This window comes from Chinchilla lanigera, unplaced genomic scaffold, assembly GCF_000276665.1.
Source record: "Chinchilla lanigera isolate Chin_1 unplaced genomic scaffold, ChiLan1.0 scaffold00001, whole genome shotgun sequence".
NCBI classification, from domain to species: domain Eukaryota; kingdom Metazoa; phylum Chordata; class Mammalia; order Rodentia; family Chinchillidae; genus Chinchilla; species Chinchilla lanigera.
In genome coordinates, this window is record NW_004955402.1 from 3,495,040 (window position 1) to 3,519,935 (window position 24,896).

Below are 24,896 nucleotides of genomic sequence, written 5' to 3' on the forward strand. Positions count from 1 at the left end.
GTTACTGCCCTGCAACCCACAAGCAGCGTACGTCCTTCCTGCTCCTCAGTCAGACATGGCTCTCCCCTAAATCTGTTCATATTTATTGAAATGACACCCAAATATTCCAAAGAACCTGCTAAGATCGCACTGAGTTTAAAAAAGTATATCATCGGCTGAAAATCAGGAAGCAGACTGCACCCGGCATGCTGTCATCATGGCAGGGGCTCCTTGGGATCCGGAAGGGAACGTGGGTGCTGACGACGCGACCCCACTCTGTCCTGCACCGTCAATCATAGGTGATCACGGGTAATGAGTGTCACACAGATGACAGCACACTGTCACACACCAGGCAGCACGAGCCGGCCTGTGGGGCTGAGCATTCTAGGGTAGCAGCGTAATTTCTCTTTCTCCCGCTGTGATCTCAAGGCTGGCCATACACTGCTGTGGAATATCTGCAGGACAACACAGGCATATTTTATGCTCTCCCAGCCATAACCCATTACAAGGAGCTTTCCTGGCTTCAGTAAGTTACTAACGCCGTGTGTATGCGTGTGTGTGTGTGTATGTGTGCGCGCATGTGCACGCACACACATGCATACACTAGCATGAAGTTCAGTAGCCTGCTGCTCTGCTAGTTAGTGATAAAATCTGCTATAATAAAATATTAATTACAACTGAAAGGTTGGGTGAGAAATCTGAACTCAATTACAGTCCCATATTGTGAACAAAGGGCATGGTGAAAACTCCCTTAGTTATTGGGGTTTGGGATAATAAAAAAACAACCAGCACATTAGGCCCAGGCTGAGCAGCTCTGTAAAAGGCCACCTATCATTAATCTTCCTAGCAGGCAGCACATTTTGAGTAAATTAGTGCTGGATGGAACATCTTTAAGGGTGATTTCTCCTGCTCGGAGTGACGGAGACACTGGGCTCTGCACTGCCTACTTCAGCCGGGTTCGTCATAGTTTCATCCGTACAATTTCACAACAAACACACGATTATAAAAATTATAATTCAAGGTCAGTTACTATGGTGATAGAATGTTATCTTCAACAGCTCTGGTCATTTGAATAAAAATAGGAAGAGAACCCTATCAAAGCCACACCATGTAAAAGTTGAGAGCATCCCTCATTGGAAAATCTTTGCAAAAAGTTTTGATTGTTGGAGTATTTTTGATTTTCAGGCTAGGGATGTTTAAGCAATAAAGTCATTCAAATACCCCCAAATCTGACAAGATTCAAAATCTGAACTATTTCCGAGAGGCCCTCAGGGCTAGGCAGCTTCTGATTCTATTCCTGGTGTCTGCGCTGCATCCAGTTCAGAATCTCTCCATCCCAAAATGCTACAGCCAGTGCAACTGACACAGCTGGTACCCACAAAGGAACAGGTACACCACAGGGCAGGGGGCTGAGGGAGGCTGGGTGGGACCGGCACCCACAGCCCATGAGGGGGCTCGCACACTCTGCTACTCAGGTCTCCCAGCCTCAGACGGGGAGGACGTGGTGCTGGCAAAGGCGAAGGGTGCTGCTTCTCTCCGTTTCTACTCTCCTTTCTGTCCACAGTGTATACCATGGGTCTGGCCTCGTGCCAGGCGCAGAGGAAGAATACGGAGGAGCTACGTGTGATCTGTGCAGGTCCTGAGATGCCCAGTCTAAAGCTGCTATCCAGAGGTCTCCACGGAGAACAGCTGCTGTGACAAGGACCTAGGAGGACAGCGTGCACGGCACGAGTTACAGGTGTGTGTGTGTGTGTGTGTGTGTGTGTGTATCTTTACACTAAAGTCTCTGTTTTAATTTTAATGAGAGAAAGACAAAAAAGAAAACACTAAAGTCTTGCAGCATCTGTCACTGAGGGCATCTGGCTGGGCTCAGCCCCGGTCACTGTCACCTGTGGATGCCACTTGTAGGTTGTTTCTCCACAATGTTCTCCTCAAATTAGAAACAATACAACCCAGCCACGTGTAGTGGCACCTGTAGTCCCAGCTACTCGTGAGGCTGAGGCAGGAGGAGCATGTGAGCACAGGAGTTTGAGACCAGCCTGTGCAGCATAGCAGGACTCTGTCTCAAAGAAAATAAACCAAGAAAAACCTCCCAACAGCAACAAAGAGAAAAACCAAGGCCTTTAGAGATTCTGAGCTCACATATTCTCCACCGACTCCAGTGGCTTGGGAGAGCCCGCTGTCAGTCATAAAGAGGCCCTGGCCTTAGAGCCCAGAGTCCCCTCGCTCAGCCACAAGCCGAGCAGCTCCCGGCAGGACTCCACCGTAGGGTACAGAGTCTGGCTCACTCCCAAAGCACCTGGAGCGAGGAGCAGCCGGACATCTAGGGTGGGACAGAAGAAGCACCCAGCCTCGGTGGTGACTTTGTTACCCCTGCCTCTGTCCCACTACAGTTTCCACCTGTTTGTACCCTGGGTTCCGGACCCTCATGTGAGTACTGCGCTGCAGATCTATTTCATCAGCCAGGTCCAGGCAGAGTACAGTGAGTGCTCTGTTGGCTTGGGGTGATGGCATTTGGCCAAGAGCATCCCATCCTCCCAGAGGCCCTGTCCCCCTCTGAACACGGGCTTGGGCCACTGCCCGGCAGGACAGGGCCTTTGAGCTACTACACGGGCTGGGGGCCTTTGAACAAGCGTGAGCCCTGGCCTGCTACTGAGACTATGTGGAAGAAAGGAAAACTTAAAACATAGGGGGAGAAGAGGGCAGCATATTTTTATGCACAAAAGCAAGTCTGAAATGGAGTTTGGGCAAAGTTACATTAAGTTTTATTGCATAAATGTCTACTCTATTATTATTATCTCTCCCCTGCCATTTTTAGAGCTTCTTTCCATGGGTTCTTGATGAAAACTCTTCATTTTCAAAATGAATTTTTCAAAGCGATGACTGACATTGTCATCCAAGAAACAATAGTAATAAAAGTGATCTTTGTTTCCTGGCAGTAGAAGAATCTAGAGTCTTATTTTTTAATACAGTAAAAGTCACCTAGACTCGGCAGAGAAGGTTGCGGTGCTTAGGGATTCAACACTTTCTATTAACACACACTGTGGCCACTGAGCAATACCAAATAATCGTTCATGCTGGGAGATAAAAATTGAGGTTTCCCCACACAATGACATTTTGATCTTTATATGCGTACCCCAGTGGAAAAAGGAAGTTATTAAGGCTGGGAAGGCAGAGCACTGTTTCTGAAACAATTTTAGCAAGGAGTAGAAACTTTTGCAAGCCTACATGGTTTAAGGTGCTCCCAAGGTGATGGACAGGTTTTCAATACGCAAACAGGAGTGGCTAAAAGGCTACTGAAAAGCATCTCCAATGAACTAGTATTTTCCGCCTAGCCTGTCTGGAGACAATTAAAAACGGTCAAAGGAAAAAGAACATCCATTCCAACAACAAAGGACTGATTAGTCTGATTAAAATAATTCAATTCTCTAAAATGATTTTGTTTAAGTTCTCAAATTCTGTTTAATCTAAATCCTTTACATTCTCAAAACCACTTGGCTAAACACTTCGGAGCGTGTGACAGAGCTTGGTTCTACCCCACCCCTATAGCCCCCAAAACAGAGGAAATAAGAAGAAAAATACAACAGTTTCTGAGCGTTAAGCAACAGGGATAATTTCTACAGATTCTGTGGTTGTAATCTAGAAACAAAGATATATGTTCTTACTAGTAGAGAAAACAGTGGAAAGACTATTAGTTTGCAGAAGAGCCCTGTGTCTGCGAAGGGAGATGTCACTGTCTTGGTTCCAAAGACTCGGCAGGGGCGATGTCTTGGGACCCAGGGGAGGGGACTGGAGAGGAGGAGATGTCAGCTCCCAGAGGAGGAAGGGTCCAGGCTTGCGGGGGCCTGAGGATCTGCCCACAGGGCTCACACTGTTCAAAAGCTCGAGGCTTTGGGTGGGAGCAGGCAGGCTGGTGACGGCCCTGCATCTCAGTTCCTGCGGCTGTCAAGAGGGGCTGCTGGTGTCCAATAAGGCAGTGAGCCTGGCCCGCCACACCTCATTCCAGCTGACCCTCCTGAGTCCTGTTTCTCTTTAACTCTAATTATTATTTCTCTTTTACAAGCTTCTCAGGAGGACAAGGCTGAGGTTCAGGAATATTACACTGGACCCAGAAAATGTTCTAAGATGCAGGTAGAATTGTAGCATCTTCCTTCCCCGAGAAGAGCTGCCCTTGTCACTATCCCAGCCAAGATGTGCCTCCTGCTGTGGGTGATGGGACCACACAGGATGCCTTCTAGAACTGTGAGGAGTTCACAGAATAAAAGAACGTCCTGGCACCGGCAGAGGTGAAAGGGCAGCAGTGATGAGGAATTTTAGGTGTATCACTAAAATCATGGAATAAAGGAGGTAAGCACCAAACAGCGGTCTAGTTAACACGTTTTCCAGGCAAATCGTGGTATGTGTTAGTTTTCTTCCAGCACTTGGGCCTGCAAAGAATTTCCACCTCTTATCACTGCTCCTGACAATGCCCTAGGAAGGGCAGATGTCTCTGCAGGCAACTTTACCAAAGAAGAAACGGATTCTGAGGTTTCAGGTGATCCGAGGTGACACGAGTAGCAAGTGACACGACCCCCAAGCCCGCGTCAGGTGTGATGCTCCTAAGCGATCCAGCTGTGTCAACAGCTGCGTCTCAGGGACCAGACGCCGCTTCTCCTAAATGGAACCGGTCATTTGGAGAGAACGTGGGTGGCGCTGCCTCCCAGCCGAAAGCCCACTGGCTTCCTCGTGTCTCCATCCAGGGACCAACCTCACACGCAAGCCCAGTCCTATTGTTGCCGCAGTAAACACTCTTCTATATCCATCACTTTTATTAAAAAAATAAAAGAGAGGATTCCATGAAGCGAGCATCAAGTGCAAAACACACAAGATGGCCCGGAAGCACCCAGCACGCTCTCAGCTCTGAGTGTCTACAGCCACCCGAGTCCAGAGTCAGGCTTTCTGCAGCATCAGTTACAAAAACATGCAACCGAAGGCTCTGGAGCACACAGTCTGAGCTTCCACACTGCGGCCAGGCGCTCAGAGGAGGCCCAGTCGGAAGCAGAGCGACTCCTCATGTGGCGGGCCCACGTGAAGGAATCTGTGGGAATTCTTCTCCTCACTGGAGAAACAGCCGAGGGATTCACGAGTAAAGGTGGGGCATCCTCTCATGTTTCTGCGCTCTAAGGAAGGACGATGGGACTTCACTTATTTAGGGACAAAAATGTAAATTTACAACTCCTTGTTCGTGACATGCCCACCTGCTTAACCAAAAGTCTTGGGTCTTTCGCTTCCCACCTGTGGAAGTTTTCAGGTGATAATTACTCCTGCTGGCAGGCAAAGGATGGGCTCCCTTCAGTGAACATTTCCTGCACAATGAATTAGCCTGCAGGAGCTGAGTGATATTCAGAAAGAAATTATGAAAGCCATTTCCTGGCCCTTCTGCATTTTCCATCACATTTACCATACATTTTCCCTAACATTTAGCCTAGGAAAAGCCACTTTCCACATTGACTCCATAAATCTAATTAATGCTCCTGATTGGTGGCCAAAGCCTCATGTGTGTTTTCAATCTTATTAAGCAGGGCGACCACTGTTTACTTCTCTTTAACTCTCTATTATCTCCGACATTTCTACAAAGCACTGACTCTTCTCCCTGAGGGGCCTCCACACCCGCAGCCCCCCGCCTGGTGGCTTCTTACCTCCCCGTGGGGCTCAGCTCCCCTATCACAGTCTCAGGACAACCTCCCTGGGTCCTACAGAGGTTCCCTGCTTCTCACAGCGGCTGGTATGGCTCTCTGGCTGCTTCTGGACAGTACTGGCCACAGTGCCAGCAAGAGTGCTGGAGAGCGCAGTCCTGGGTAGGGATCTGGGGAACAAATGAGAAGGAAGGAACAGCGGCCGGCTGCCGACCCTGCACCTCCTGAGGGCTTGGCAGTGCCATGAAGGGCGAGGGTTCTACCTAGATCCCAGTATCCGGAGAGGCCCTCAGCATGTCTTGGGAAGAGGAGACCTCTCACCGCTCCTGGGTGAGGAAACACTTCCCAGGGAAGCAGAGGGGCAAGAGCTAGACTGTGCAGAGGGGGCTCAGCACGGAAGCTCACGGTGAACACGGGAAAGCTAACGCCACTCACCAGGCTTTTTCTTCTACCTAACAACTTGCAGGATTTAACACCAATTTAAGCGGCTGAAAATCCAGTGCAGGTGAGCATCCCCAACACAAGGTAATAATACAGCTAGCAAAATGGTTTTAGATGAGACAAGAAATGCATTAGCATTCTGGTGGATGTTAGTGTTCGCCTAATGAACCATGCTGCGTATAAGTAAGAGCTGGCTGACGAAATGCTCTGCAGGAGAGAACGCTGGGAAGTAGTGTTCATTACACAGCATGTCCCCTCCCATCAAATAAAACAGGGTCAGGTGGTGCTATGACAGGTGGAAAGCAACTCTGCAAGTCAGGGCCCCAAGGCCACACAGGGGAACTGTCACTACCTGTCCCCTGCAAGACTCTGTCAGCCTCTGAGAACCTGCAGTCGGTACTCACACGGACACTGGATTTTAACGCTTTCAAAAGGTGAACACGAGGCACCTACAATCACTCAGTCTTTGTCAAAATTTCCACCATCTCTCGCAAAGGCTCTCCATCTTTCTGGAACTTCTTGAAAACTCATCCCTACAACTCCCCAGAAGCAACAGTGGCGAGTCCGAGGATACAGAGGTTCCTAACAGCGAGGAGGGCAAGTGGTTTAGAGATTCATCACCAAGACACCACCCTGGCAAATGCAAGCCATTGGCAACTTGCTGGATCTTTGGGTTCTTAACTGAAGCTATTTCTAGATCATTCTACTGTTCACATTTGCGGAGAGGCAGACCGTGCAGATATGCAGGGGAAACAGCAGCCTGCAACCTTCCCGAGCGCCTGTGGGCAAGGAGAGCGGCCCTCGTGTCCCCCTCTCTGCACCTGACAATGGCTCCTGGGGCGGGGGCTGCTCTGCGGGCATCCGCCAGGCCTCCCTGCCCTCACTTGGGCACAGGCACGTGGGGTGGACGGTGCCTACTGCACACGACACTGCGGGGTTTTCGTGTAATCTGGAGCTCCAGTCTCTGGCATTTATCTTTTCAGAGACAAGTGTGGCCCGCAGGAGGAGGCAGTCCACGGAGGCGGGTGATGAAAGCTGGGTCCGCCCGGCCCCAGCTAAGAAGTGGCTGGCCCTGTCCGAGGCCGAGAGGAGCCCTGCATATGTGGCTTCTGAATTCGAGGACATCTGTGTGTGCTCGGCCTGCAGGTGCAGCCTCTGCGGCAGGGTCATCTCTGCAGCGCTGCGGCAAAGGGGCCAGTGGGTAAGGGGACAGATGCCAAGAGGGACTGTGACGCTGCAAGTCCACTGCTCGTAGAAAGCGGGACATAGAAAGACTCCTACAGTTAGGTATTTCCAATAAATCACCAGTATCCTTGCTAAATTTTGCTTCAACTTCTAATGTCGTAGCTTTCCTTTATTTTTTTCCAGAAAAATTACTATGTTGGCTTAATTTTTTTTCCCAGTTTACAGTTTACTTTAAATCCATCATTGAAATCATTCTCTATGTGCATTTTTTAAAAATTTTTTTGGTCTTCTTGAGACAGGGTTTCATTATGCAGTTCAGGTTGGTATTGAACTCATTTTGTAGTCCAGGCTAGCCTCCAATTCACAGTGATCCTCCTGCCTCAGCCTCCCAAGTGCTGGGATTACAGGTGTGCACCACTCTGCCTGACTTGTATATGTAACTTTATATACTTTAAATTATTTTCATATCTCAAATGCATTTTTCATCGTTTATTCTCATTCTGCATTTTTTTCCTAAATGAAGGCCTGTAAATAAAATAAATGAGACTCTCAGGGTTCTTTTAGATAGGAAATGACATAATAGATACAAAAACTGAAAATTGAAAGGCACCACACAAATATGAGCTACTGTTATAATATCATTTTTTCTCTCAGACTCCTTCCACCACCCCACAGCACTTATGGTGTGAATGTGTTAAGCTAAACACAGAGGCATTTTTATTTTACTAATCTGTTTGCAGGCCACAGGAGTCATGGTCCTCGTGGGGAGTTGGAACACGTCCACAACACCTCTTCATTTCTCAGCACTCCTTTAGCAATACTTTAAGCAATGCCATTCTCACAAACTTCTTGGATGAGTCAGGGTTTGTTTCTACATGCTACACAGGGCCAGGTGTTTCTGACTTCTCTTTTCCTGGTTCTAAGGAAACCCAGCGCTTGGCACAGGGGAGACTCTTTCCTGGGGCTCTGAACCCCACAATGTCGCAGCTGGGCCGGGAAAGGACCACAGCCTCAGCCTGCCCTCTGCCCGCCTCTCCCGCGGGTCCCCAGGGCCAGGACTCTCTCCCGGTGCTCTGCCCCTGGGGGAGCTCCCTGCCCCGCTCTCTCCCCGAGCCCCCAGTTGGGGCTCCCTGTCAGACGGTGCAAGACGCTGCCTCCCTGGCTCCTCAGCGCTTCCTTGTCCTGCTCTGACTGCGACGCCTTCTCCTCCCCGTCAGCGCCTGCTCTGTCCTCATAGCCCTCCGTGCTCATCTGCCGCTCCCTTTCCTCCCCTCACATCCCTGAGAGGCACCCGTCTCTGCGGCGCAGGCGCAGCTTGCTGGCCCTGAGCTCTCTCCTCTCTGAAGTCCAGGCTGGCCCTGCCCTGAGCGGACCGCTCCGCACTCGGGCCACTGGCCCCAGCCCTCAGGGCTCTGTGGCAGACCAACTTCACACGGGGCTCTGGCACCCTGATGTCCGTGAGGCTTCCCATCCCCAGTGGGAGATATAAAAATTGGGGTAATCCTAATGCCACTTTCAGGGGTGAAGTGGTGTTATCCTGGTTCTGGCAATATGAGAAAACCAGGCTCAAGAATGCTAAGAAATATATACTGGCTGGGCACTGCCTGTAATCTTAGCACTTGGGAGACTGAGGCAGGAGGATCACTGCCAGTTCAAGGCCAGCCTGGGCTACAAAGTGAGACCCTGTCTCAAAAAATTTAAAAAAATAGCGTCACATAACCCCTCAGGAACTCAGACTGGAAATTAGGTTTCTCTGACTCCCAAGGCTCTGTCTTTCTCTGTGTCACTGGACTCATCTAAGTTAGGTTCCCAGTGTGTGCAGTTTATAAAGCCATGCAGTTACTTGAATGTTAGATGTTCCCTCCTTAGAAGCCCAGGAAAAAGAGCAGAGTGACTCTGCCTGTCCAGAAGGTTCTGTGTGACATGTGCCATAACCTGTAATGATCTTGGCTACTAATTATTGATAGATTCTGCAGTTTCTAACTAACTGAGAATAAATCTCTGTTTTGATCAGGAAATCACACATTGATTCACAACAGGCTAACTTAAAATGAAGCTACTTCAAATTTATATTATAGAATCTTTAGATCTTAAAGTAAACCTTTCATCATGAGGTTCCACTACAGAATTGTTCCTCAAACTACTAGTGTCATTCCAGCAAGGAAATACAATAAAGGGATACACTTCTCTGTGAATAAATAACAAATATTTTCAAGTCACTATTTAACTGGCCCCACTGAACCTATATCAAACTCTTAAACAAAATTATTCCGATTAAGAGTCAAATTTTACAATATGGCGAGAAAACTGTAACATGCTTGTAGAGTAATATTTAAGGAGTGGTTATAAATAAGATCAGTTTCCTTTGTTTTATGGCTAAGTTTCTTCAGCTGAGCTGATAATGAGGCAGTGATTCAGAGATCAATAGGGAGCCACCCAGCCTTTCTAAGAGTTGTTAGACATAGCTGGGTCTGTTCCCTACTTACGCATAAAATTGATCCCTCAGAATTTGCAAATGCATAAAATAAATAGGGAGCTAAGTGCAATCAACTTTTAAAACACAGAAATCAGAATTTATAGGAATTCTATTTATGATTTTGAGAAGGCAACTGTCAAATCCTTAATTTAGTTTTTTATGTGAAGTTAGATTTTTGATGATTATCACATTTGAATAAAAGGAGGCAAACACCAAAAACGTGAGGACCAGGGGCCTACTTTAGGGACAGAGGACCAGGGTTTGTCTTAGGGACAGAGGACCAGGACCTGTCTTAGAGACACAGGACCAAGGCCTGTCTTCGGGACAGCAGCAGCACCAAGGGCCTGCTAGTGTGGCTGCAGGCGGGCGCTGCCTGTGCAGGGGTCGTGGTCATGAGTGGTTTACCTGGCGTGAGTACACCTCACCTTCCCGGGAACCTGACGTCGGGATGCCCAGAGGGCCCTGGCACTGGGAGAGAACAGGACGTCCAAGAGATGGAGACAACCGGGTTGCTGCTATTTTAAAAATCTCTCTCTTAAAAATAAGAAAGGAGGAAAAAATGGAAACAAAGCTTTTGTAAATGGAGAGGGGAGGAAGAGTTGAAGGGAGGGTAGGAGAATAGGAAGAAAAGAGTCAAGTTATATCATGCAGAGGTACAAATTCTCTATGATGAATGTGATTGTTATATATATCTAAAATGTACTGAGAAAAATCTAATTGAAAAAACTACTTGGTCCATACTTTATAATCTCCAAGCTCTACACCATGACCACCCGAATGAGGACTACTATCATTCCTAATAGCAGGACCTCTTCGACTCCAGGGCATGATTACCTGCATCTCCCGCCTTTCCTTCTCTCCGGGCTGACCCAGATTCAGTCCCTCCCTCATGTGTCCCCTGGCTGATAACAGCTGGGGACACACAGACAGGCTGGTGGCCTTGGGGAAACAATCTCATTTCCCATGTTGCCCCAGGAGCACACCAAACATTTTTAGAAAGAACAACACATTTTCTGAAAATAAACACAATTGCTTTACTGCCTATTTTTCCTTAAGGGAAGGAAAACGTGTCTGTTATTTTGTTCTAAGGACATGGTATGGGGGTTTCAAAGGACAAAGTGGATGAGAAAAATAGTAACCTTAATACAATTTTAATTTTCTAATTGGTTACAAAAGAGCCGATGAGCAGTTCAGTAAACCAGGAAGTAGTGAATGTGAACAAGGAGGTTAACATCGGGCCACGTCTTCTGTAGTCAGCCAGGCAAAGTAAAGCAGCCTAGGAAATATACCTGGTTAAGAAGAGTAAAGAAAAACAGCAGATATTCCCTGGGTTTACAACTATAATGCAAAGTAAATTTAACCAGCATTTACACATATTATATAAAGTAAGTTGATTTCTGATTTATATGTGAAACTAAAGTTGTTCTACAATGAGATTTTATTTTTAGTTAGAAATTTTTTGGAGGAATAAAATATTTATGCTGTCCTTTTACTAAGACAATATTTCCTTTCTGACTTGAAATCTTACTAAGGATGCATTTTTAAAAAGGAAGCTAAAAGAATTCTCCCCTTTCTCATGTGATCATCTCTTCCCCACTCACAATAAAGTCCATGTTGTATGACTTTGTTCCTGATCCCCAGCAATAGAAACTATTCCAGAATTGTTTTCCACATATGACTAGTGAGGAAACATTCCCTTATAAGGATAACCATAGTACCATAAGTTAGTAGTGGCCATGCAGTAACCAGGGCTACCATTATTTGAAAAAGAAAATGTCCACCGCACACTGAAATAGTGCCTGCATGCTGAGATGGGAGTCTTAATGTTTTGGTCATCAACGTGATTATTAGTCACCTCTGTTCTTACAGACAGAGGACTGCAATACTTTTTTTTCCCTCATTTCATGGTTTTACCTAAATGTATGGCTCAGAGCAAGCACCCATGCAAAAGGGCCATCTTTTAAAATTTCACCAAAATGAATACCAGAAGAATTTAGCATATTCAAGTTGGGAGTTCTAAGTGAGTAGGCAGGTAGTTCCAAAACACTTAGGAATGCATTAAAGCAACAAGGCCTAAAGAAAAAATACAAAGGTTGACTGAAAACGCTACCAGCAAAGCACAAAAATGTGAATGAATCGAAGGCTGTGGAATATGAGAGGTTAGAAAACATCATCAATGATGCACATAGCACATGGCAGATTATATACGTACACTCGCAGGTGAGTACACGTGCCTGTGTACACACATGTGTAAGAGTAAAACTGCAGAGCAAAAAAAGCAAAACAGCTTATGTAAAACCCATTCTTTATTTAGAGTTGCTCTCTGACTGCCAAATTACAAGGGTTTTCTCTGCTGGATTATGCCTAAATGTTTTCTTTTGGACTGTAATTCTAAATGGGTAAAAAAATAACCTTTTCCTGTCTTAAAGAAAAAAAAAATATGCATCCATGCATAGACACTACTTTCTAGGTGCTGCTTTAGTGGCTGGAATGATGGGATTTGTGTGCTTCCTGGCCATCTCAGTATTTTAGTAATTATATGTGACAGAGCTGATGTGCTGATCAATATAAAGACAACAATCATTTACACTAGGCATTGAGTGCAATTTCAAGAATTTTCCTTAACCAAGCTGAGTGTCTGGAGTGGAATCGATACACAACCACCTTGCTAGTGAGTGGCATAAATGAAGTATGACTGCATTTTCAACACCAATAAATATGGATCAAAGAAAAATCAAATCAATGGAGAGAATGAGTTTTGGAAATTGCACAATGACAGTATTTTTGAATGCATGATACTGTGCAAAACCCAGGAAAGCAAACAGATGTTCGCTCCCATTTTGCCTCTTTCTTCCCATATTTATCTTATCATTTGGGAAAAGATTTCTTGTATCGCAGTTTGATTACATGTGCATTTTGCAAATTTCCAGATGTGTTCAAATGCTTTAATCTACATTATGGCTCTACATTTTAGGTCCACATGATTCCCTAATCAGAGTTCTTAGTTCTCTAAACATTAAATTAAATTGAGAATTTTAATATACCCCATTCAGTTTGTGGGGACTATGGACATTTTTTTCCACAAACTAGTCTTTCTAGTTATATCGGTCTTCCAACTTTTCAATAGATAATCAGTGCTATTATGTTGTACTATAAAATGAATCCTTTGAAGAGAATATTCACTTTTATGTGGGAAAAAAATAAAACACCTTGACAGGTAAAGTTGAGATAATTTCATCTCTCCAATTTGTGCGGACATAATTTACCACTTGAGACAGGCAAAGGCAGTCTGTAGTAGGTCTCCCTGAACGCTTCCTGAATGCTGTCCCTTGTCCCGTGACAACTGGACCTGATTTTAGCACCATGCATGCGAAAGATGAAGACAGACAGCAAGTTCATTTATCCCCAGATGCTAGCGCAGAATGCAACGTGACCCCAGCAACTTTGGCCAATACCACAGTGACATTTAATCCAAGCAGAGCACAGCTGGACTTGGACACAGAGTGTTATGACAGCTGTGGAAGGGGTGTGTCCACACAAACCCACATCTTAGCAGACTTCACAGAGCCGGACCTCCTGAAATCCTGTAAAATTGGTGAGAAAAGCCACATATTTTGGGCTCTGGAGAGTGTTTGAATCTGCTTTGTAAATAGAGATAAAAATAGAAAGTGACATCTACAATTAAGTAGTAACGTCCCCAATTTCCCAGGACAACTTGTAACATGTAAAAGTAAAGAAGAACAAAATAATCTCCTACCAAGTCATATGACAGGAAAATTGAATACTACTATGCAATATGCCTGCTTTTTAAAAGGATAGAAGAGGCTGAGGAAGATCACCCCAGAGAAATTACTTTCAATCTGAGCCTGGGACAGATGCAGACCAAGTGTTCGCACAAACTTGAGACCGCGGGCTTGAAGGTGGGATGCAACAGAAACAGAAAAAACGTTTTAAGACTCTGCAGAAGAATCCGAGTGCACAGTTGGGGCTGGCGCTTGCTTAGGCCCGGAGGCCTCGGCCTGGGTGATGCTAACCTTCCCTGTGGCTGTGATGCTTCGATTCCTGTGCCAATGGCCCCTGGGCCACTTTTAGGGTCATGGACAGCATGTAAGCAATGGGTGCCACAGGTCAGTGAGATGAATGTGACCACTGACTCCTCAAGCGAACCATGCCAGAGGGCCAGCGGCAGACCCGCGTCTAGCCGGGACACGAGCTTCAATTCAGAATAGAGCTTTGTTATGGTTTGTGTTATGGTTTGCCCCAAAGCCTCATGCGGCCATGGGGCAGGCTTTTAGAGTTTGATTGATTATGGGTGTGAGAGCTACACCCACCTGGGGGTGGATAGTTTGCATATGTAAGGGAGAGGAAGAGGCTGCTTGAGGCCATTCCTCCCTTGTGTGTGCTTGTTGATTTGGCTGTGTTCTGCCGCCATGAGCTGTAGCCTCTGCCATGTACCACTCTGCCTTATAACCTGCCAAGTATGGACTGAAACCTCCACAAACTGTAAGTGAAATAAACCTTTCCTTCCTTAATTTTGGGCATCAGGTATTTTGTCCCAGCAATGAGAGAAAAGTAACCAAGACAAGCTTTCCTGCATGTCACCATGCTCTCCCTTGGCCCCTACCCATGGCAAACAGAAAGGCCTTACACGAGCTACTATACCACACAAGCAGCAAAATAACTGCTTCCCAGAACTCGGAGGTTTTCAAATAAAAATCTCTAGGATTCGATCCTCTTTTGACTTCAGTACCACCTCCACTGTACCAACTTTTGACTCTCTGAACTGACAACGGCACACACTTTTTCCAGGCAGAGAGAAGCCCAACTGTTTGCCCAAGTATAACACAGTGAAAATGTGAGCCAGGGTTTGGAAGGCTGTGAAGTCAAACTCTGTGAAAAGAACCCAGAAACACACCATATGGGTCTTAATGGTAAATGCATCAGTTTTCTTGAGTACGCTACTCAGCAAAATAGAGAACTCTGGAGGGAATCTACTCCGATGAGACAAAGGTAAAATATCTCAGTCCCTCTGAAAATGGGAGAAATTTCATTTATACAGATTAATGAGCTCGGACAGTCCACACTCAAGAGTCCTGGTAATCCTCTCCTTCTTCCTAGAAGAATACTGTACATTTATTCTCTTTATTTACTGCACAAGTTGTACTTGGTAATTTCTCAGCCATGTAACTCATAATGGAACAAGAAATGGGGCCTACATGTTCACAATACACATCTGCTTCAATAATAATTTCACATTGTCCCTTCCAATCATTTGTTTCTTTTTAAGAAACAATAATGCATTAAATACTCAATTGACAAATTGGCCTATTTACTAAAAGTTTAATGATATAAAACCCCAAGTGTCACAAATGAAAAACTCCACCCATTTAAAGACTAGAGCTCAGGACAAAAGTATTCTGTGCCCCGTGGAACAAAACAGCATCAATTTCATTTTGGGAGAGCAACCACATCCTCAAAAGACCACAGCTTTGCTCCTTACCTTCTAGGGCCACACATGGTTCGGAATAAGCCCCTTCTGGCAGCCCTGGTCTGCCCCACCGTGAGGCCCTTGCCTTTTCCTCTGTCCTTCCTCTTAGCAGAGATCCGGCTTCGGTGGTAACTGTGGTCTGCAGTGCAGCCCGGACCTCACCCTGGGGACACCCACCCTTTGGGCTGTGCGCTGTCCGGAGCCGGCTGCCCTCCTCCCCTGCGTACCTGACAGGGGCGCCCCTGCTCTGTGCGGGCTTCAACATGACGGTCACCGTATTGTCTGTCTGGTTCAGAGGTGTCTCGAGTTCGTAAGCTGGCATGGACGGAGCTGGAAAGAGGCAAGGAACTATTATTTCTTTGGCTGTAGCCTCTCTAGTCTGACATACATGGATGTTAAAACTCTCTCTGCACTGGCGTGTTTGGTCCTTCTATGTCCTCCTCCCAAGCATGGAGCACACAGTGTGCGTGCTATGAGCTGCAGCCACCAGCTGCCCATGAGCAAGCCTGATCGTGTGCCCCTGCTCCATCCTAAGCTGAACTTGGACAGGGTCAGGGCGTGTGCGCCCATGCACGTGTGTGTGTGTGTGTGTGTGTGTGTGTGTGTGTGTGTGTGTATGTGTGTGTGTGGTGGCCTGAGCTGCTAGTGATGTTATTTCCGGGTTTGAATTCAGGCTAAATGGGTATAGGAGGCTTGGGAGAATGCATCGTGCTGTCTACTTACTCCTTGTGCTCACTGGAAATCTGACTTCAGCAACATGCTGACTTGGAAGGAATAATTAAATTTTGAGATAATCCCTGGGACCGTAAGCCTGCAGGGGTGTGCCGAGGGCAGCAGGAGCCACAGGGCCTGTGGAGTGAGCGAGTGAGTGACAGCGCGCGGGCTCTCAGGGAGGCGGGAAGCACTGGGACAGGAGAGGGAACAGCTGGGTTGACTTTTGTGTTTTTTTTAATTAGTGCACGTTTGTAGCACATGACAATCTTTTGGGGTTGGTGCCAACTTCATTCTCTCTATGTCCCCTTTCCCTCCAGGCCCTCCCTCTGTCTCTTGGTCCCCTTGTCATCTGAGAAAGATCTAGTCCCACTTCCTTATATTTATCATTTATTTTTTTCTCTAATGTGCTTTGTTCTAATTGTTGTAGGGGCTTAGGGACATTAATCATCTCTGAATCTTCAGTTTATGTATCTTTCAATACAGAAGAACAACCCTCGCCTCGGCAGTTGGTGAGGCAATTCTATGGGTGACGCAGAACGCCAGGCAAATGGAGCTCTCCAAATGTTATTCCCCTCCCAGCGTGGGTCCTACCTCCAAGGCCATTCTCAGAGATTCTTTCCTCTCTAGATTGTGAAGTCATACTACCCCGAGGTAATGGTAGAGCTTTTCACAGATGCCACCTGACCCTGGGCGGGACAAATCATCACACGAAGCTGTGATGTGTAGTCTGCAGGTACAGGTGTCTGGTGGAGAGGCTAGATATGGATTCTTACAAATGCGGTTTGAAAAAAATCATCTTATGTATAAAAAAGCTTTTATGTGATAGACATGAGCTATTTCTCAGCCCTGTTATCACAGCATCTGAAACATGGACCAACTCCCCAAGAAGAATGCTATCATTTTGTCCTACAAATACTCACAAATAAAAATTTAAAAATTGAACAAAAAAGGAAAAAGAAATTGACTTCAATTCCACATAAAATTATATTTTGTATGTAAGAGTAATTTCCTCTTTGGTCCATGAAAATAAAAGAATAGAACCCATAAAATGAACTTGGTCTCCCGCCCCATACTAGGGATTGCAACAGCCCTTTTATTTATTTATTTCTCAGGGTCTTGCTCACCTGCTCAAGCTGGGTTTAAACCTGTGATCCTAATGTCTCTGCCTCTTGAAAGGCTTGGGTCTCAGGTTTAAACACCACATCTGACTTACTCTAACATTTTTAATAATATAAAAGTCAAATAGTTATTCTTCATAAGCCTATGTCATAATGATTTCTTTGCTTTGGGATAGAATTATATGAACTTGGTATACCAATACTGGCCACACTCATATTGGTTGGAAACTACCTAAAAAATTGAGAAAAGGAAATTATTCTTTTCTAACAGAGTATGTTCCTTAAGATAAAAATCTTTGAAATACGGTTTCCACTGGGGAAATGTTTAGAAATTATTTTGAGGTGTACATATTTGGAGGCAAATGTATTTCCTCTTTAGGTCACCATGATAAGTCGATACATTAGATGTCACTTATAGGCAGGGGCCAACCCACTTGATTGAGATCAGAGACAAAGTACACGGAAAAATCCCAATTTTTACATTCCAAGTCCGGTGATCTTTCTTCCCATCCATTTGTACAACCCTTGTCATTTTTTTTTTTTCTGGTACTGGGAATCGAACTCATGAACTTACGCTTGCCAGGCAGGTGCTGTGCCACCAAACTAAATCCCCAGCGCCCCCCTCATCATTTTATAACCTCCTGAGATGACTTCTTTTCCACTTCTGTATTGTTCTATACCATAGTGCTTTATACTGGATATCAGATGTGTAGTAAATTCTAAATCAACTTTGTGCTCATAAATAAAACCTAGAGGTGTTCTGGGAGTCGGGGCCTGGCACAGTGTTGAGCATCTGTAGCCTACCTACTTGGAAGGCTGAGGCAGGAGGTTCCTGTGTGCCCAGGAGTTTGAATTCTGCTTGGGCAACATACCAAGGCTCTGTCTCAGGAAACAGCACAACAGGCCATGAGTTGGAGGCCTCATCACAGGACTGAAGGAGCCGGGTTCTGCTGTGTTTGTCAGCTCCCAGGGGGAGGAGAGGAAAACACTGGCACTTGGATAGCAGCTATGAGGTCACTGCCTGAGTCACGCTCATCTCATCCTGTGTCCTCATGACTTACAGACTCAGACAAAACCAAGCAAACCCAGGCCCGGTAGCAGGGCGAGACTGAGTACCCTGGAGGCAGAGAGGCGGGATGGAGAAGGACTGGGCCCTGGATGCTAAGACACCTGACCACCCCGCGGGGATGGACTGGGTCTCCAGCAGAGCCCAAGCTCCTGTCACAGGTGGCCTCCCAGGGGATGCTGAAGACCAGGATCCTGGTTCCTTCCTGGGCTTTCCCTCTGCGAGGGTGGGGACAGTGGTGGCAGCTCTGTTTGGCCAATGAGCAGGCGGCTCCTCTCCTGCTGTACCCGAGGCCCACTGCACCACCTGGGCAGCTGACTGGCTTAAGCAAGGCTCTGCCTCAAAAAGTACAAAGGGCTGACAGCTGGCGTGGGTCCTTGCCTTCAGTGATGGCAGAAATGAAAAGCACAAGTGCACAGGAAAAGCTGTAATTGGGCAGCTAGGGCTCCCCCTGCCAAGGCAGCAGGACGGCGCTCTGATTCAGGGCTGTGTGTGGCCCCACTGGCAAGGTGGCGTGCTGGATGGGGTCCCCTAGGGCCCTCGTGCCCCAAGAAGAACTGGACAAAACACAGAAAAGGCAGCAGAAGTGTGTGTCTATGGGAGGCGGAGAAGTGTGCTCTGCAGAGTGACAGCCAGCGGCGGGAAGCTCCACGCAGCCCTGGGATGCGGGAAAGGGGTCTTCTAACCTAAAATCCCCAGGTCATCTCATGCACATGAAGCATGGGGTCAGCGTCCTCTCAGACACTCACTGGTGGAGAGCCGGGAAACCACCTGCCAGAAAGCTTGCTTGGCTTCCTGTTACAGGTAAATGAAGGACCCAAAGTGTCTTTTGATTGGTTGTGCCCATATGCAAATGAAGGACTGAAAGGACCATCTAATTGGTCCTGGGAATAGCACCAGCTTCAAATAGGAGGCTGAGGCAGGAAGATCATCAAGTTCAAGGCCATCTTGGGCAACTTAGTGAGACCCTTTCTCAAAATAAAAAGGGCTGAGGCTATCACTCAGCAAGCACAAGGCTCGGGGTAAAACAAATAAAAATAAATAAATAATAAAACCTACAACACTTACAATAGTCTAATTATAGATCTTCCCTTCTTTTATTCCAAACTTGAACTTTTACCAAGCTAAGAAGGAGGGGTAGTAGATACTGAAGTCAGGCTACATACAGCTGCTCTAAACCTGGTGGATATAAACAGTTTCCGCTGTCCCCCATGTCCATCTCGTCTACCCCCACCGAACAGTTAAAACCCAAACTCAAAAGAACAGGGAGGAGGATGAGGAGAGGGGAGGAAGAGGAAGAAGAAGAAGCTATCCTCATCCACAGGATTTTGTTTATTGTAGTCACTCACCCCAGATGGAACCTCCATTTCCTCTTGATGGAAGTACAAAGACATTTTCTTTTCTTTATTTTCATCTTTTTGAGACAGGGTTTCCCTATGCAGTTCAGGCTGGCCTTGAGCTCACTTTATAGCCCAGGCTGGTCTCGAACTCACAATGATGCTCCTGCCTTAGCCTCCAAATGCTGGGATGACACGCATGTGCCACCCTGCCTGGCTCAAAGACATTTTCTGAACCATTGAACATGCCCATAAATATTTCCTAAATGATGTCTTTCATTGGATGGTGTCGCTATGTCTAAAACCAAACCCCTAGAGGTCCTCGCGGCCTGGGGCCCCTCTCTTGTGGCTGGGAAGCTGCTTGTGGTGAAGATCCCCAGGAAGGTGGGCCTTGTGCAAGGGGACACTCATGACTTCTGCCCAGCTCCCTCGAGCAGCTTTCCACAGCACTGCTGCTCTGGAGTTTGGGGTTGCAAAACGACAGCCACTGCTAACCTGTGAGGCCCTCATGCTCCCCAAGGGTAAATGTTCATGGTTACGTCATTCAGTTCCGCCAATCCGAGTTTCAGGCACTCAGAGATATTTGCATGAACAGAATGTGCTCACGTGTCTGAGCTTTGTGTTCTTGACCACCGGGATGAACAAGTTCAGCAGCTCTACCTCTGAGAGGAGACAGAACTCCCAGAACACAGTACCTGAGATTTTGGTGGTGAACTGGTTTGTTGCTGGAGGCCCGAAGCCCTTGGCTGTGCTTGCTCGGATGGTGAAGGAGTACGTGGTCCCCGGATAGAGTCCAAAAAACAGAAAATGGGTTTCGTTTCCCAGTTTTGAAACTCTTCCACTTTGATTGGATAAGTCAATTTCTGGGTCAAAGGAGCTGACTGCTTTGTAGGTGATCTGCAAAGGAATAAGACTGCGGTGAAATATCTGGAGCAGGGGAACTCCGATTGCATTTGTCTACTCCTGATATCTACACAGTCAGATGCTTCAGGATAGGCTAGCCTCCTCCCTGCAGACCCTGGATCCAGTACACGGCAGCAAGAACTCAGCCCAAACCCTTAGGAGTTGTTACCGTTGGAGACAGAGGAACGGAAAGCCAGTGAGTAGGTCAGGCCATGAAGGATGAGTTGGGTTTGAGCTGACACCTACAAGTAGTTTGCTTTCAAAATGGCAGTTTTGTACAACTGCGTAACAGCTGGTTTTGAACAAAGTAACAAAACAGACAAGTAACTCAAACAGATAAGGCCCTGACCAGCACACAGGCTCATCCCTTGCTCCATGGCTGGGATGTGATTCAGCACTGAATAGCTTTATTGTCTGTTGGGAACAAGGGCATATTTAAATGTTTTCATCAATGCGGGCAAAGATGTCTGCTCCAAAAATAAACCCTTGATGCATGACAGTAGTTCCCAGCGCTGCAAACGAGGGTTCACCATGGGTCATGTTACTTCACTGTTTTCAAAGCATTGTTGTCCGGCAGAACTTTCTGTCATGATGGAAATGGAAATGTCCCATTCTGCACTGCCCAATATGGCGGCCACAGGCCACATGTGGCAACTGTGCACTTGAAGTGTGGCCATTAAGACAGTGGAACTGGAGATTTCCTTTTTTTAATAGTTCTTTTTTAATTTTAATTTTTTTTTTTTTTTTTTTTTTGTACCGGGAATCAAACTTGGGACCTCATGTTTGCCAGGCAGGTGCGATTCCACTGAGCTATATTCCCGGCCCTTATATTTTAAAGAGAATAAAAAATAAAAAAATTAGAAATGATACAGAATTTCACTAAATAAGATGATAAGAATTCAACAATGGTTGTTATGTTGCACATTGTTGTCTTCAAATTAGTTGTTCATATTACCAGATATATGCATTTTAATCAACTAGAATTTACATTTAAATTGCTGTGAGTTTCGAGTCACTTCCGTCTTGGAGTGTACAACTCCAAAAGTTGTTGTGATATTTGCTACATAACATATTTGCATGTTGGATGAATCAGAAATGTTTGGAAATAAGTAGAACATAGGTGACTTTACATTTTGCCCTTGTAAGTGATTTTTTTTAAGGAGAATTTCAATATGAGTAGTTCATCAACTATTCCAGAACAGGTACTTTGGTGGTGATTGCCAACTTCTACTAGTTGTAATGACATAATTTTAAAATGTGGCATATTCAAAAGTTTTAAATTACAAAACCAAGCACTTTTCTTGCTTCTAAATAGGTAAACTTACTTGTAATTTATGTGCATGAACACCAACACTGTTATTATACAGAGTGATAATTGACATTCTTTCTTCTTATATTTATACCATGTCATTATAATTAAGAAGACCTCTCTGAGAGAACATTTAGATTGAAGCAACTGAGCTTTGGCAAGGAAATGTTTGCTGTATATATTAATCACCGCCGCGGGTGATACTCTGAGCTGGGTGGGGGCTCGGCTGTTAACTCTCTCATAGGTTTCCCTGCCGAGGCGAAGCAGTAGAGCAGAGTCAAGATGCAATCTTGAGCCTGGCTGCTCGGGACGACCTGGGCAACATGTCCCCTGGTGCCCGCTGCTTGCCTGTTCCTCCCGAGCAAAGGGGCGCTCCAAGGAGCGGGTCCAAACGGGGACAGCACGATCACGCCCAGCGTCTGTTCATCCACTCACAGGGGCACTGAGCGCCTCAGCTCTGCTGGGCAGCTCCTTTGGAGCTCACGCCTCTTGGTGCTCATTACTGCAGGTGGGGACAGGTGGCCCAATGGTTAGGGCACAGGACAGTTACGACAAGGACCAGCACTGCCCGTCAGGGGCCTTAGTTGCCACCCTCACATTGACTGTGAACTTTAGTGGGCCGCATGTGCACATGGGGAAAACGTCCCAACGCCTTTGCCTCCTTTTCAGACCTGCTCTTACCTGCTCCTCCAAATTCATCTCACATATGCAATGCTAGACATTATGTCACCCTCTGCAATGTCAGGGCATGAAGATCAACAGCCTGCTTACCCTCTGACACTGCCTTTTTCTTTTCTCTAGTACTGGGGATCGAACTGAGCTACAACGCCAGCCCTTTTTTTATTTTTTATTTTGAGACTGGCTAAGTCACCCAGGCTGGGCTCAAACTTGCAATCCTCCTGTCTCAGCCTCTGGGAAGAGTACGACTTTGCTTCTGCTCTGTGCTGTCTTCTCTACCTGTTAAGAATGGCTCACACAGTCCTGGGGAAAGCACTCTGCAAGCACTGTGGCTGCCGAGGAAACCAGGCTCTCCTTTCTGGAAGCAAAGAAGCTGGCTGGGGTGTGCTGGAGCTGTAGGGCCTTACAAGAAGGAAATTCACAAAGGTAAAACAGTCTCTATGGAAGAAACAGGAGGTAAGATATGAAGGGAAAAAGCACCGTGGGGAGAAGGGCCACACAGCTGTCAGAGAAGGGAACCCTGCTTTGGGCATGCGCATGAGGCGGACGAGGAAACGAGGAAATGCTGGCAGGCAGAAGAAGACAGGTCACACCCAGAATGCCTGTGGCCGTCAAGTGCATGAGATCAAGCCTGGATCTGACAGAGGACAAGGCTGGAGGCAGAGCTCTGAGGTGCCTGGCACTGAGCTGGCACTGGACCCTCTTAGAATGGGAGAACTGTGCAGAAGGGGTTCAGCGTTCAGCAACGGCCGGGGCTGCGCCCCCGGAACACCGACCTTCAGACCAGGAGAAGGGGACGTGATGAAGAGCTGGAACAGGAAAAGCCCAGGGGCAGCGTGAGCTGTCAGCGAAGCCCGAAGAAGAAGGGAAAGGTGTCAAGGAGGGAAATGTTCTCAGAGACCCGAGACAGGAGGGCCGTCCACGTCCCTGCCCAGAGCTCCAGCTCCACTCACTCTGAGCAATGACTGCCTCTGCGGCCTGGTGACCAGTTCCCAGGTCAGCTGGTGCCACCACTGAGACGCTGGTCACATGCTTCACGCGGGGACAAGTCATTGAGTGCGGAGATTTCTCTCATTTAGTCTTAAATTGCAATGTGTCAGAAGAATCACTGCAGCTCAGACAGTTGCATCTGTTTCTGAGGAGTTGAGAGAGCCTCCTCCTCCTCCTTTATAACCCCGTGGTGATCAGTAAACATGTGACCCCCTTAAATATCTTCATGACAAACGCACAGGGAGAGCAGGTGGTAGGGCGTGTGGGGTCTCTGCTCCTCCCAGGAAGACACAGAGCAGGAGCTTCCCAGGGGACTGATGCCATAGGGCCGATGGGCACGTCAATGGGCTGGCCCTGGAGTTCCAGTCGAAGCTGCACCAGGCATCCTACCTGTATTTTAGATGCAACCCTTTGGAAGTTTGATAAAAATATAGATCCTTGTCCTCTGCTCCTACAACACATGCATGTATTCTAATTCTTGCCCTGCTAAAAGTTAGGAATCTGGTCCCCATCTCTAAGAAGACAATTCTGCTATGCATCTACACATACAAAATGTCAGAAAGCCCTGCAAGTCTACTTGTGGGGACAGCCTGAGTCCACCATCTACTTCAGGCTGCAGAGGGGACAGTTAGTGGGCAGCTGCTGGTCTGGATGACGAAGGCTCCCCGGGCATCTCTACCCACACACCCTGCGCAGTGCACCCCCTACCAGGTTCGTCTGTTCCTTCAAGGAATGCTTACAAAAAGCCTGCTAAGTAGTGGGAATGCCGCCAGAAGGGAAGAGCGGGGGAAGCCGTCACGCCTTCCTGTATCACTGGCTAAGGCTGAGGGACATGATGATGTAGCCCCAAGGAGGACACCCATGGTCCCACGTTGGACCCAGGGAATCTTATTGGGACATCCCAAGACAAAGCAAAGAGATACAGGAGCAACATGGTGGGAGGTGTGGACTGGATGAGATGAATGAGACTCTGGTCAATTGGTGGCTCTGAAACCACAGGTGAATTCACCGTCTCCACCTGTGCACTGCAGGCGTCAGCGCTATTGTCCCAGAGACCTGAAAGTGATTAGTACAGGTGGTGGGGGACTCTGGACGGCTCTTGATGAAAGAACCCCAACTCACTCATGTTGGATGGTGTCATGCTTGATACAGTATGTCAACCTGGGAAGTTTAGAAGTTTAACTCAGCAACTCAGCCAGGAGCCAGGGTCCTTACTTTGTAAATATCCTCATCCTGTGCAAGAGGAGGGGTGGGATGGTGTGAGTGCTACACCCGCCCTGGGGGGAGGTAGCCTGCTTACAATGGAAGGGAGGAAAAGAGGCTCGCTCTCCCCGCTTTTGCTCTTGTTGCTTAGCTGTTTTCTGCCACTTTGAACTGTTGCCCCTATGCCACGCCACCTGCCTTGGAACCAGCCAAGTATAGATTGAAACCACCACAAACTGTGAGGTTAAAACAAACCTTTCCCTCTTTGAGTGTCAGGTATTATCTCAGCAATGAGAGAAAAGTAACTTAGACAGATGGTTCCTGATTTTCAGGT

At 46.9% G+C, this 24,896-nt stretch overlaps 1 protein-coding gene across 1 annotated transcript in view; it reads right to left on the bottom strand.

Moving 5' to 3' along the window:
* Positions 1 to 24,896, bottom strand: part of Ptprm (protein tyrosine phosphatase, receptor type, M) — a gene marked incomplete at its 5' end in the record, with an annotated part of 513,011 nt that overhangs the window by 251,593 nt on the left and 236,522 nt on the right. Inside the window, 2 exon segments of the mRNA XM_005372618.2 lie at positions 15,472 to 15,574; positions 20,175 to 20,376. Coding sequence (XP_005372675.2) covers positions 15,472 to 15,574; positions 20,175 to 20,376 — 305 coding nt within the window.